General features: G+C 34.7%; 1 protein-coding gene across 1 annotated transcript; it reads right to left on the reverse strand.

The window, feature by feature from the left end:
* Positions 1–3,732: 3,732 nt before the first annotated feature.
* On the reverse strand, positions 3,733–10,399 carry LOC109090762 (P2X purinoceptor 5-like). The gene is made up of 12 exons (XM_042724456.1): positions 9,542–10,399; positions 8,700–8,850; positions 8,167–8,238; positions 7,899–7,974; positions 7,642–7,726; positions 7,405–7,484; positions 6,128–6,270; positions 5,130–5,269; positions 4,725–4,818; positions 4,565–4,630; positions 4,368–4,453; positions 3,733–4,287 (listed from the first exon to the last, which is right to left on the reverse strand). The coding sequence occupies exons 1-12, from the start codon at positions 9,673–9,675 to the stop codon at positions 3,993–3,995; spliced, it is 1,422 nt and encodes a 473-aa protein (XP_042580390.1). The 5' UTR covers positions 9,676–10,399; the 3' UTR covers positions 3,733–3,992.
* Positions 10,400–13,105: the final 2,706 nt, after the last annotated feature.

Below are 13,105 nucleotides of genomic sequence, written 5' to 3' on the forward strand. Positions count from 1 at the left end.
TTGTTATTGTATTTCTGATGTTATCTATTTTATCAGTGTAGAAATTCATAAAGTCATTACTATTAAACTGTAAGGGAATATTTAGAATGGGTGGCGTCTGGTTATTTGTTAATCCCACTGTGCTAAATGAAAACCTTGGATTGTTTTGGTTATTTTCTATGAATTTGTGGCAGGGGCGGACTTACCCATTAGGCAAAGGTAGGCGACTGCCTTGGGCCCCCAAAAGCCAAGGGCCCCCTAAAATGCTTTCAATATATAGGTCCTTCTCAAAAAATTAGCATATTGTGAAAAAGTTCATTATTTTCCATAATGTAATGATAAAAATTAAACTTTAATATATTTTAGATTCATTGCACACCAACTGAAATATTTCAGGGCTTTTATTGTTTTAATACTGATGATTTTGGCATACAGCTCATGAAAACCCAAAATTCCTATCTCAAAAAAATTAGCATATTTCATCCGACCAATAAAAGAAAAGTGTTTTTAATACAAAAAAAGTCAACCTTCAAATAATTATGTTCAGTTATGCACTCAATACTTGGTCGGGAATCCTTTTGCAGAAATGACTGCTTCAATGCGGCTTGGCATGGAGGCAATCAGCCTGTGGCACTGCTGAGGTGTTATGGAGGCCCAGGATGCTTCGATAGCGGCCTTAAGCTCATCCAGAGTGTTGGGTCTTGCGTCTCTCAACTTTCTCTTCACAATATCCCACAGATTCTCTATGGGGTTCAGGTCAGGAGAGTTGGCAGGCCAATTGAGCACAGTAATACCATGGTCAGTAAACCATTTACCAGTGGTTTTGGCACTGTGAGCAGGTGCCAGGTCGTGTTGAAAAATGAAATCTTCATCTCCATAAAGCTTTTCAGCAGATGGAAGCATGAAGTGCTCCAAAATCTCCTGATAGCTAGCTGCATTGACCCTGCCCTTGATAAAACACAGTGGACCAACACCAGCAGCTGACATGGCACCCCAGACCATCACTGACTGTGGGTACTTGACACTGGACTTCCTCCAGACTCTGACACCTTGATTTCCGAATGACATGCAAAATTTGCTTTCATCCGAAAAAAGTACTTTGGATCACTGAGCAACAGTCCAGTGCTGCTTCTCTGTAGCCCAGGTCAGGCGCTTCTGCCACTGTTTCTGGTTCAAAAGCACACGCCTGTGCACGGTGGCTCTGGATGTTTCTACTCCAGACTCAGTCCACTGCTTCCGCAGGTCCCCCAAGGTCTGGAATCGGTCCTTCTCCACAATCTTCCTCAGGGTCCGGTCACCTCTTCTCATTGTGCAGTGTTTTTTGCCACACTTTTTCCTTCCCACATACTTCCCACTGAGGTGCCTTGATACAGCACTCTGGGAACAGCCTATTCGTTCAGAAATTTCTTTCTGTGTCTTACCCTCTCGCTTGATGGTGTGATGAAATATGCTAATTTTTTGAGTTTTTTTGGCAGTCTTACCCATGATTGCGGTTTTGAGTAATGAACCAGGCTGGGAGTTTTTTAAAAGCCTCAGGAATCTTTTGCAGGTGTTTAGAGTTAATTAGTTGATTCAGATGATTAGGTTAATAGCTCGTTTAGAGAACCTTTTCATGATATGCTAATTTTTTGAGATAGGAATTTTGGGTTTTCATGAGCTGTATGCCAAAATCATCAGTATTAAAACAATAAAAGACCTGAAATATTTCAGTTGGTGTGCAATGAATCTAAAATATATGAAAGTTAAATTTTTATCATTACATTATGGAAAATAATGAACTTTTTCACAATATCCTAATTTTTTGAGAAGGACCTGTATAGCCTAAGATGCGCATTAAGCGCGGACAAGCGAACGGTTGTCGTTTACGGTGTTTATTACCACGACAACCGTCTGCGTGTCCGAATTGAAGGTGCTTCTTGTGTATCCTGCTTGTAGCAAATGAAAAAACTATGCATTTGAAGCTGACTGCCGCACGAGCGCGAGGTCTCTCTTTCCCAGCGCGCGCGCACACTTCTCTCTCTGCGTCTGCTCTGTTCAGCGAGCGGCTGAAAGGAGCTGCGCTTTCAGTTAAAACACAGACGTGTTGCTTCTCTAATTTTACATGCAAGTATAGCCGAAATCACAGCACAGCTATTATTTTTATCTTGCGTGTAGCCTATTTGATTTTATCAGGCGACGGCACGATTATAAATCAGGATTTTTGTGCAGATTAACATCTTGGAAGGGAGAGCTGGTTAGTCTTAATGGGTCGCGTTTCAGTCACTATTTCATATGCAACAGAAACAGTCAAATATATCAATGAAAACACTTTGAGAATTTAGCTGCATCAAAATACAGCATGTGGCACAGAGAGGCAAACAAATGTAATAAATAATAAATGTACATTTTGCATGTTCAGAAGAAATTCAATCAGTGCGAAAATGCAAACAGGTTTGTGTAAGTTAATTGCTCAGTGCAAAGAAAGAGAAGTAATAGGAACCTAGTATGTTTTTTTTTAATGTGTCTAATAAACATGAAGTTCTTTGAAAAACATCTATAACCTATGAAACATATCTACTTTTCTACTCTTAACTATGGTTTCACTAATAATAAACATATATTAAAGCATCCATATTTGTCCATGCCCATGTTGATTAGATTAAAAACTTGAATGCCCGGTTTCACAAACGGGGCTTTGTTTAAGCCAGAACTAGGCCTTAGTTAAAATTAAGATGTTTCAGCAACTTTTACAAAAATGCCTTAGAAGAAAATGTTACAGGTGTGCATCTTGACACAGAACAATGACACTGACATATTTTAAGATATGTCAGAGCAAAATATTTTCAGTTGAGACAGCTCAAACATGTATTTTAATCTGGGACTAAGCCTTCTCTGTGAAACCATGGGGAAAAGTATTAATTTAGGTAGAACAGATAAAAATGTGCGATTAAATTGTGATTATTCATGAGTTAACTCATGACAATGATGTGATGAATCGGGATTATATATTTTAATTGATTGACAGCCCTAAGTTAAAATGACTCAAATAAAATGTAGGTTTACACTGGTAACTCATCAGTGGACTTTCCTCGTCAATATAGGCTATATTTTTTCAGACTTTTCTCATTCTCACTAATTCAAGTTTTTATATGAATGAACCTCTGAAGGGAACTTATTGTCTTCAGAAAAGTTTTGATCGCATTTTCATTTAACCTGATAAAGTATCATTTATTAGCTGAGCAAATAAATTCCGGGGAAACCACTATATTTCTGACGTTCCAAAAGCACCTCCTACTGGCAGAGAATGAATGTGCATTTTCAATTCACCCACATAAATCAGTTTTAAATAATATCATAATTTATACCTCCGACTCATCCCTTTTCTTAAAAAATGGTTTAAAGGTTCAATTGTGAGGTTTATCATTTTATAATTTCTTTTGTTTTTTTGTTAAAACTTGTATCTCATTGGTAAATCAATTGCTATTTCGTGGTCTACAACATGAAATAATAAAAGTGTCTGCTAAATGAATAAATGTAAATGAAAGAATCCCATTATAACGTACATAAAAAATTTAGAAACATTGGACACAACAATGTGGCACCATTGTGCAGCAGCAGCAAGCATCACGACGAAAAAGGAAACTCAAAGTTGATCTAGGTAAATGTGTGCATGGAAACTATAATATTCAAGAGTCAAAGTCGCAAGTCATTTCCATTTCTTTTGTACTCTTTTTCACATTTACTCAAGATGAAAGAAACGCAATGACCCAAGCATTTTCTGTCAAATATTTTAACATTTATTCAACCTTGGTTTGACAATTTTTGATGTCAGGCCATATTTCTATTAAATCATTTATATTTATCTTATTGCAAATCCTTTGTAACAAAAACTTACACTGCCATTTAAAACACTAGGACAGCATAACAACACTGCCAGTATTCCTCTTTGGTATGACTGAGCATAGACCCGCTATTATACCTCCTTTCATAAATTCACAGTAAAATCCAATGGGATTCAGCATCAAAAAAATCCTCTACTGGTTGCGTGGTGTTTTCAGGGTGGAAACGGCAGAAATAGTCTGTTTTTCTGTAGCATGCTGAGTCCTGAATGACACTGTGCCCTGTGGCCTTCTCTCAGAACTGTGGGTTTTGAGTGCTGAGCTTGTGGGCTGGATCTGTTTTTCTGGGTTGTTATTGGGCTGACATGACTCTGATGTCAATGGCTGTATCTCTGTTTCCTGTTTCTCCTCTCTCTTGTGCCGCCCATCTTGGCGATGGTGACAGTGGTGTCTCACATGCTTTCTCTCTCTCTGCTTTCCAGATTGCTTTCTGTGGGGGAAATAGTATATAATAATCCACTGCATTTTTTAAGTAAACCTTTTTAAGAAGTCAACAAGACACCTGCTTACTTTGTGACTGCCTCAAATTTTGTCTCTCGGTATAAGGAGCTTTTGCTCATCATGTAGAGCAGAATCATATCACAGACAAAAACCCCCTGTGGAATGAGATGAACACCAATCACACAAGAATCTCAGAAAGATTTTGTTTTGTGCCTTTTATACTTCAACTATTAGTGACACCATCTGTAACTAGCTTATATACTCACAGCACCCATTAAAGCAAGCCCAGAGCCAATGCTGATCACTGTAGGAATGATATTGAATTTCCCAGCCTAAAAACAGATAAACACCATATTTTTAGAATTTCACCATAACCCTAATGAGAGGAATCTTTTAAAAATTTTAAGTAAAATGTTTATTTCTTACCTTTCCATTAACTAATATATCAAAGCGAATGCCATACACTTTAAATAGGTTGCGATAGGATTGACCTGCTGCATCATTGTAGTATCGAGCAAATCTGGATAAAGAGAGAAACATGTCAGCTAAATGTAATGATACTATTTCAAATCTAAATGCTTAAAAAAGAGCAAAGAATAAAGGTTTAAGTGATTTTGTTGTAAAAAAAAAAAAAAAAAAAAAAAAAAAAAAAAACTAGCCACTCAGAAATCCTCTTTTTCATTTAATAATTTTTTACATTCAGCTTTGCTGGCATGTTTTAGTGGGTGGAGTTATTTAAAAATCATGTGCGGTTAGCAAAGTTAGCAAAACAACTGAAATCACTTACAGAACCATGTTTTATGAGCTAAAATCAATAAATCAGAGCAATACCTGAAGTTGTAACCTGAAATGGCAGTGTTCTGGGAATTGGTAGAGGAATCTAAGCGTGTGAAGCTATATTCAGGGTTACAATGAGATTCATCTTTATCCAAATCACAATTCCATTCGATTCCAACTGCAATTGAACCACCCTGTGTGTGTATAGAAAACAATGATATCAGTTTAAAAAAATTACCCTCTGCATTAAATAAAGGGCATCATGATCTGGCAATTAATTTTTTCAATCTAAGTCAATAAAGTTTTCTTTTTTAGCATAATAGAATAAATAAATAAAGCATTCATATCAAATAGTGTATTCATATCAGTGCTAGCTGACACTTTTGCTTGAAAATATTGGCATACAGTACAAATTTGTTTAGAATTTTCAATCCATAACTGATGCTTCACAGGTCACTTTTCTGGTTAAAAATTGTTCTTGTGGTATCTTTCTTTCTTTTCTTTTCCCTCTCTCTCTCTCTCTTTCGCTCTCTTTTAAATAAATACCTTTTTTTATAATGCTTTGTTATATTTTGATTATATGCAGACAAATAAGATATACACACATAAGTATGGCTTAAGTGTCCAAATACTTTTTGGGGAGCCTGGACCAGCCTTTGTAAATTATTAACATGAGCATCTTTTTAAAAGAATCCCTAAATCATATACCAAGGTTATTCACATCTTGCCCTGGAGGGCCAATGCGGTGCAGAGTTTAGCTTCAACCCTGATCAAAGTCACCTGCCTGTGATTTTCTAATGATCCCAAAAACATTGATTAGCATGCTCAGGTGTGTTTGACTACGGTTAGAGCTAACCCTGCACCGCATTGGCCCTCCAGGGCAAGATTTGAATAACCCTGTCATTAAACTAAAACAGATAACTTAATTTGGACAAGTTAGGATATGATCTCTCTTTGATTACATATTGAGCTGCTGCTTGAACATCAACTACCAGTGTGTTTACAATGGTGGAGAATTTGTTTTAACTTGTTGTGTCGTTTGGAGCACTTGCCTTTATTGCCAAATCCTGGAAACTGTTTCCAGTCCAGTTAATCACATCTCCCACAAGAAAGATGGGACAATATGGATGATGGTCCTTATCATATCTGCACATCTTCAGATATGTGTTATTGGTGGTAGGCAGGACGTTCGATTCAAGTGAGGGGAAAAAGTAGAAGCAGTATCTGAAACAGCTCATACCATTTGCTTGATCTACAATGTGATGACTTTGCAGAGATCATGCCAGTAAGGATACAGGAACAACTGTCACTCTGTCAGTGAAACAGGCAAGGCACAGGATAGCAAGATTATAAGTCTCAGTTCATGCACCACACGCTGAGCTGGTATAAATAGAGATGAGCAAGCGAGAGATATTCAGAGCAGCTTGTGCTGTCGTGCTGTTCCATTGGTATCCAAATATAACGCTTCATTATGTACAAGCAAGTCTGCTCTTTCACACCGCTACATGGTGGGAGATTTAGAGAACTTTATATATAGTATTTGTTTTTCTCTTTATTTTTGGTATATTGCAATGACAGCTCAGTTTAGATTAGTTTGTGTGCTCATTTAAAAGCATTGTACTGGCTTTTAATTAACAGCTTGCCAGATGACACTGTATTTAAGCCATAGAAATAATCCTGTCTATGCACTTTTGAGTGAACTATGAACTTTATTATACTGCAGGAGTTTGAAATGACAACAGAACATCCTGTGCTAACACAGAAACAAACTTGTTTGAATGCAGCATGTAAAACATCCAAACAAGAAAGACAGCGGAAAAAAATAGTCATATTTGTATGATACTACATACTGAGTGGGTGTCTATTGCACAAATCAGAATTGCTTGAACTAAGCTACAGGTTTCACAAGGAAGGATGTTTAAGCAGCATCCTGTGGGGGTGAAGAGGTTTTACACATTTTATACTTGCTCCACCTAAAATTCAGACGGTGCTTTGCAAAGGAAATAAAACTAGTTGAAAAGCTTAAAAAGACTATTGCATCTTAGTCCAGTTCTATCATGCACAGATGAGTATAAACAATGAACATATTACAAGCTTCAGTCATTTATTAGGTCACTAAATGCATTTGCAACAAATCACGGCCCATTATATAGATAGATAGATAGATAGATAGATAGATAGATAGATAGATAGATAGATAGATAGATAGATAGATAGATAGATAGATATTTTTTAAAGATACGTATTTAGTTTTAGAAAATTGAGAACATTTATTCTGCAGCCTTCAATAAAAAACACACTGACTTGATGCCTCTAGGCTTGACTTACTTGGAGAAGGCAAATTTTGGAAACTTGATGAAGTTCTTTACATAGATTGTGAAGTTTTCTGCCTTTGCCAACAATGGCTTCCTGTTACAACATTTGAAACATTACAGGTACAATATGTTTTTTTTTTTCAAATAGTTTCATACAGGCATAGAGAGTGAATATTAGTGCAAAAAGGTGAGTTAGATGTACTCCAACTGAACATGGATTGAAAGAATTTGATACAAAAGTGGTTTCTTACGATGGTGTCTTGCCATACTCAACAGGGCACCAGGCATGAATCTCACACGTTCCTGTGTCGTTTATACAGCGACCTGTCTTCACTCCTGAATAAACAACAATAAAATGTAGTCCCTTTAAGGCTCAGGAATTTAAACATGCCAGTGGGTCATAGTATAACACAATGTAACATCTTTTTTTTTTAACAAGAAGCTTGCACTTTCACAAAGGTTGTTCTTTTATATAACTTCAGGCATGCAGTTGTCGTTTTGTGCTTACCATGGCCTGCTATGACAGATTCCCCTTCCACACATTCATTGTCATAAGTACATAAACCATCTGGCACTTTAGGACTCTGAAATAAGTAAAATGAACCAAACATATAAAACAAACTCAGTGGTTTTAAAATGTACTGAGATAAAAACTTCTATACGAACATAGCTCTCTAATTGAGAGACAGTGCTACTCTTTCCGACAGATGCCTCATATCTTTGTTTGCATAATTTGTGTTGGGAATAGCAAAATAAAACAACAACCTGTCTCTTACCTCAGGGCAGTAACCCAGCTTTTGGTTGGGTGTCACTACATAATTTGTCACAATAAAGAAGACTCTGTCCCCCTGTTTGTAAAAAATAAATAAAAAATAAAATAAATAAAAGACGTGTTCTTTTTAAACAGCAAATTAACTGATCAGAACACCGACATTTGTGTCAAATGTGATGCTCTCACTTCAGCTTGTTTTCCACATAACTAACAAGCTTTTGGTTCTTTTCAGGCTTTATTTCTTTAAACTTCTTCCATCTAAACAATCTTCATCTGTCATCTAACAAAAGACTGAAAGCTGTTAATTTAGAACACTACTAATATTAGATAACCGAAAATAGATGTTTCATTGTGTAACATGATTAACATAAGTACTAAATGTTTAGTGTTCAAATTCAAAGCAAAAGATGTTTGTCACATCAGTGTTTTTAAGAATATCCATTATCAAATACACAGAGATTTTGAGAAAAACTGTTAACAGGTGGTTTTCCAATATGTTTCTTCCAAAGCGAATATACAGGAAAGGGGTGTATTTACTTGTGGGGGAATGACATAGTCCTCTGCACCCCATATATGCAGACCAAACTGAGAGCTGTTGGTGAGATCTACACCCTTGAGTTTGGTGATCACAGAACTCTGGATGACTTCCTCGGTCTCCTGATATCCTTTCTTCCAAATAAAAACCCACCTTTAAGAAGATGCACAAGCAAAAGAAAATAACAACTTAGATTATGAAAAGTATAAAAATACATTTTATTGGTTATATATGAGTAAGAACGAGTAACAGAGAGAAATGCTGTCTCATATCCTGTAAGTCCTACTATATGACCAAATCACCCTGAAGGACATTATAATCTATAGATATAATTACATTAAAGTTCTAGATTAATTATTTCTTGTAAAGGACGGCTATCAAACCGTTTTAAATGGTAATTATGAAATCAGGCTAGTGGTTTTGTGTGTAGCATTTGGCTACAGCACATGTGATCCAGGTCATCTTACATTCAGCCGTTTTTGTTGCACTTTCATGGTGTAAGAAACCCAAACACTATTTGAAAATTAAAAAGACAAATGTATTAAGTTTTTGTCTGTTCTAGTACATCTATAGACTAAAAGGAGACTACTAATCTGGAAAAAAAAAAAAGTTTTACTACATGCAAAACTTACAAACCGAACACCAGCAAGTTAAACAGTCTTTCCCTTGATATTAGTACCATTCGAGACATGGTACTTTAACTGTCTGCTTACATTCGGTTTGTTTGAACCAATACTTAATGACCTATTATAATATGTGCTTTGAAGATTCAATCTTCGAAACACTGACAGAGCCCGCTCATTCACTTCAACGTCTTGATTTAGAGAAAGCACAAGGCACCTACCCGATCAGATATCCAAGCACCCCCAGCTGAAAGAGTCTGAACAGAACTCCGACCTTTTTGTTTTTAGCGATGATGAATTTCTCGGTCTTGTAATCGAGTAGAGAGAAGAAAAAGTTACCCCAGGTCTGAGCCATGCTCCTATGTAAGTGACAGCGTCGAGGCAGACGTCAGCTGTTCTGCGCAGACGGTGGTGCAGCCGGTTATTTCCCCTAAATGCTGTATCAAAACCTTTTGCTTTTTGATTTGTCAGATTTCTCCTTTCGTTCTGGAAATACTTATTTATTTTGACAAGATTACTAACACTGGTGCAACTGCTGATGCGAGCAGTAACGGGCTTAAGCTGTTTTACGGACGAAACAAAAGCAACGTCTAGGAGCATTCAGACAAGAGCTAACGTTAGTTTATTCAGCGTATATCCATATATGTTTTCAGTCGTAAGAACACAATAATGAGGCCCATTTTATTAGCATTACTTAATGCTGGTCTCATGTAATAACATATTGAACTAGGTTTAATATCAACATTAAACTTTAAGCTAAATTTAACATTAACGTTAGATCACGCTAGTAGGTATATTAACCCAGCCGGCATTTCAACGTTGATTTGCCGGTGAATCAACGTCGGTACCATGGTTGAATCAACGTTGGATTATGTTTCGATTTATCAAATTGCATCAGCGTTGATTATTGTGACGTTGTTTCACCGTCTTGCCTGCAGCATGGGTGAACTGAGGTTGTTTTGTAGTCGTTGGATTAACGTTGAATTACTTGTCGATTTTGCAAATTGGATCCACGTTGATAACGCGACGTTGTTTCTCTGTCGTACCTTTCAGCATGGGTGAATACACAACTGTACGTTCAATTTGCATTTAGATCAACACTGTATATTATAAAGGTTAAAAATCAAATGACTGGCAGCAATGGCTTTACAATCAACTTCAATAAACTACCACATGCTCAAAATTGTAAAACAGCTTTATTTTGGAAACATACGCTATATAACAAATGAAAATAATCCCAAACTTTAGCTTGCAGTGTTTGTGCATGGATATATTGTTAAAAACCTGTACAAGAACAATCCAAATATAATAATATTTAAAAGTTTTTGTAAAATAATATGCATATTTTGCACTGCCCTTGCAAGAGAAACCCTTGTACTTTTATGAGTGAAACCAGTTGATCTTTTATTTTGGTGGAAAACTCTAGTTTTTGTGGAAACATGTTTTACTAATGTGTCTCATACAAGAGATTTGTACATTTGTGCAGTGAAAATGTGTTGGAACAATTCGAGAATGGAACCTGCAACCAGGGGCGCCGTGGGGGGTGGGGGGTCCTGGACCGCATCTTTTTTTACCACAGGGAATACGGAACGTGATTTCTACAGAGGGGACCCTAAAATCTAAGAACCAACATCCTTGTGGATATAGCGTGGTTTTGCTTCAGGTGATCCTTGAAAGTGTCCCAGCTCTAGGTCCTTTCTGATGCCGTCCCCTCCACTCTCTCCCACTTGTGCACTTTCTACTGTCCTGTATAAACAAAGACAAAAACACCATAAATACTTCCTCATAAAATATCAAGTTTGATATTATGAAACATTTTTAACTGAAAACTGAATCCAAAATAAATCACATACATTATTTTCACTTTACAGTTCAATAACAGTGGGGTTGAAAACAAAGTGCACAACACTATTCATTAAACACTTATTTAATGTATTCAGATGAAAGTTTACAATATTAACAAATTATTCACAAGCAGTGATTTCAGAGCCCGCAGTTACACTGTTTTAACCAGAATCCTGACTAGCTATACAGTGTATTTAATTAAACTAAGTAAAATCAAAAGGTCAATGAATCTCTAGTGACAGTGCAATGCAGCAGATTAAAAATTCCTTACCAGTTTGCGAATAATAAGCTGGATCCTTGATGACTCTACAAGGGGAAAGAAGAAATGGTTTCCTGTAAAGATCTTAAAAAGCAGTATTTCATTTTATACCATTTCTTTAAACCAGTGGTTCTCAAACTTTTTATATCAAGCACAACTTCAGAAAATATTTGGCTCTCTAAATACCACCACAACGACCAACATTAAATTTCAGAAGCGTAGTAGGTCTAACTATTCAGCTACAGCGCTGCACAGTTCAAAACATGAGGTTTTATTCCTAATAAGAATATGTATTGTTGCCAGCCACTTGTAACTAGCTAAAATTGTAAATAACGTTACACAGTTTAAACATTAACACTGCACTATGCTTACATACAGGTAAATGAAAAACTTAAATAATGATTAAATTAAAATGTGTTATAACAGAAGTTACATAACTATACTGTACTTAAAAGTAAAAAATAAATAAATAAATAAATAAAGATTAAATTAAAATGTATTAACATTAATTTATATTTAATTTAGTGATTACTAGTGCTACTCCTACCACACTTTGAGAACTAACGTAAGTTACTATTTGAAACAATCTTAATTCTTTTAAATTGTACCGACATTTGCAATTATATGATTTCAGAAAACAGGAACAGATTATGTTATATTAAGTATTATAAGATTAAATATATATATATATATATATATATATATATATATATATATATATATATATATATATATATATATATATATATATATATATATATATTAGGGCTGTCAAATGATTAATCACGATTAATCACATCCAAAATAAAAGTTTGTTTACATAATATATGTGTGTATACTGTGTATATTTATTATGTATAAATAAATACACACATGCATGTATATATTTAAGAAGAATATGTTATGTTTATATATTAAATATATTTATATATAATATAAAATATAAGAATATAAATATATAAATGTATATACATGTAAATATTTTCTAAATATATAATTTATGTGTGTGTATTTATATATACATAATAAATATACCCTGTACACATACATATATTATGTAAACAAAACTTTTATTTTGGATGTGATTAATCGTGATTAATCATTTGACAGCCCTAATATATATATATATATATATATATATATATATATATATATATATATATATATATAGTACAGGTCAAAATTTTGGAAACATTACTATTTTTAATGTTTTTGAAAGAAGTTTCTTCTGCTCATCAAGCCTGCATTTATTTGATCAAAAATACAGAAAAAAATGTAATATTGTGATATATTATTACAATTTAAAATAATTGTTTTTACATTTATTATACTTTAAATTATCATTTATTTCTGTGATGCAAAGCTGAATTTTTAGGATCATTATCACATGATCCTTTAGAAATCATTCTAATATGATGATTCATTATCAAAGTTGGAAACAGTTCTGCTGCTTAATATTTTTTCAGAACATGTGATACTTTTTTAGGATACTTTGATGAATAAAAAGTAAAAAAAAAAAGCTATGTTTTTAAAATATAAATATTTTGTAATAACAATATACACTACTGGTCAGTAATTTGGGGTCAGTAATTTTTTTTTTCTTTCTTTTTTTTTTTTAAATAAAATCAATACTTTTATTCAGCAAGGATGTGTTAAATTGATAAAAAGTGATAGTAAAGAA

The sequence above is a fragment of the Cyprinus carpio genome, chromosome B5, assembly GCF_018340385.1.
Source record: "Cyprinus carpio isolate SPL01 chromosome B5, ASM1834038v1, whole genome shotgun sequence".
NCBI lineage: Eukaryota > Metazoa > Chordata > Actinopteri > Cypriniformes > Cyprinidae > Cyprinus > Cyprinus carpio.

Bases quoted from the DNA above. Each gene is read 5' to 3' on its own strand.
- LOC109090762 (XM_042724456.1), bottom strand. From the start codon at position 9,675: ATGGCTCAGACCTGGGGTAACTTTTTCTTCTCTCTACTCGATTACAAG. The intron at 4,631-4,724 runs GTAAGAAATAAA...ATCTGTTTTTAG, and splicing joins ATATATTAGTTAATGGAAAG to GCTGGGAAATTCAATATCAT. The intron at 4,454-4,564 runs GTGAGTATATAA...CTCATTCCACAG, and splicing joins GGCTTGCTTTAATGGGTGCT to GGGGTTTTTGTCTGTGATAT.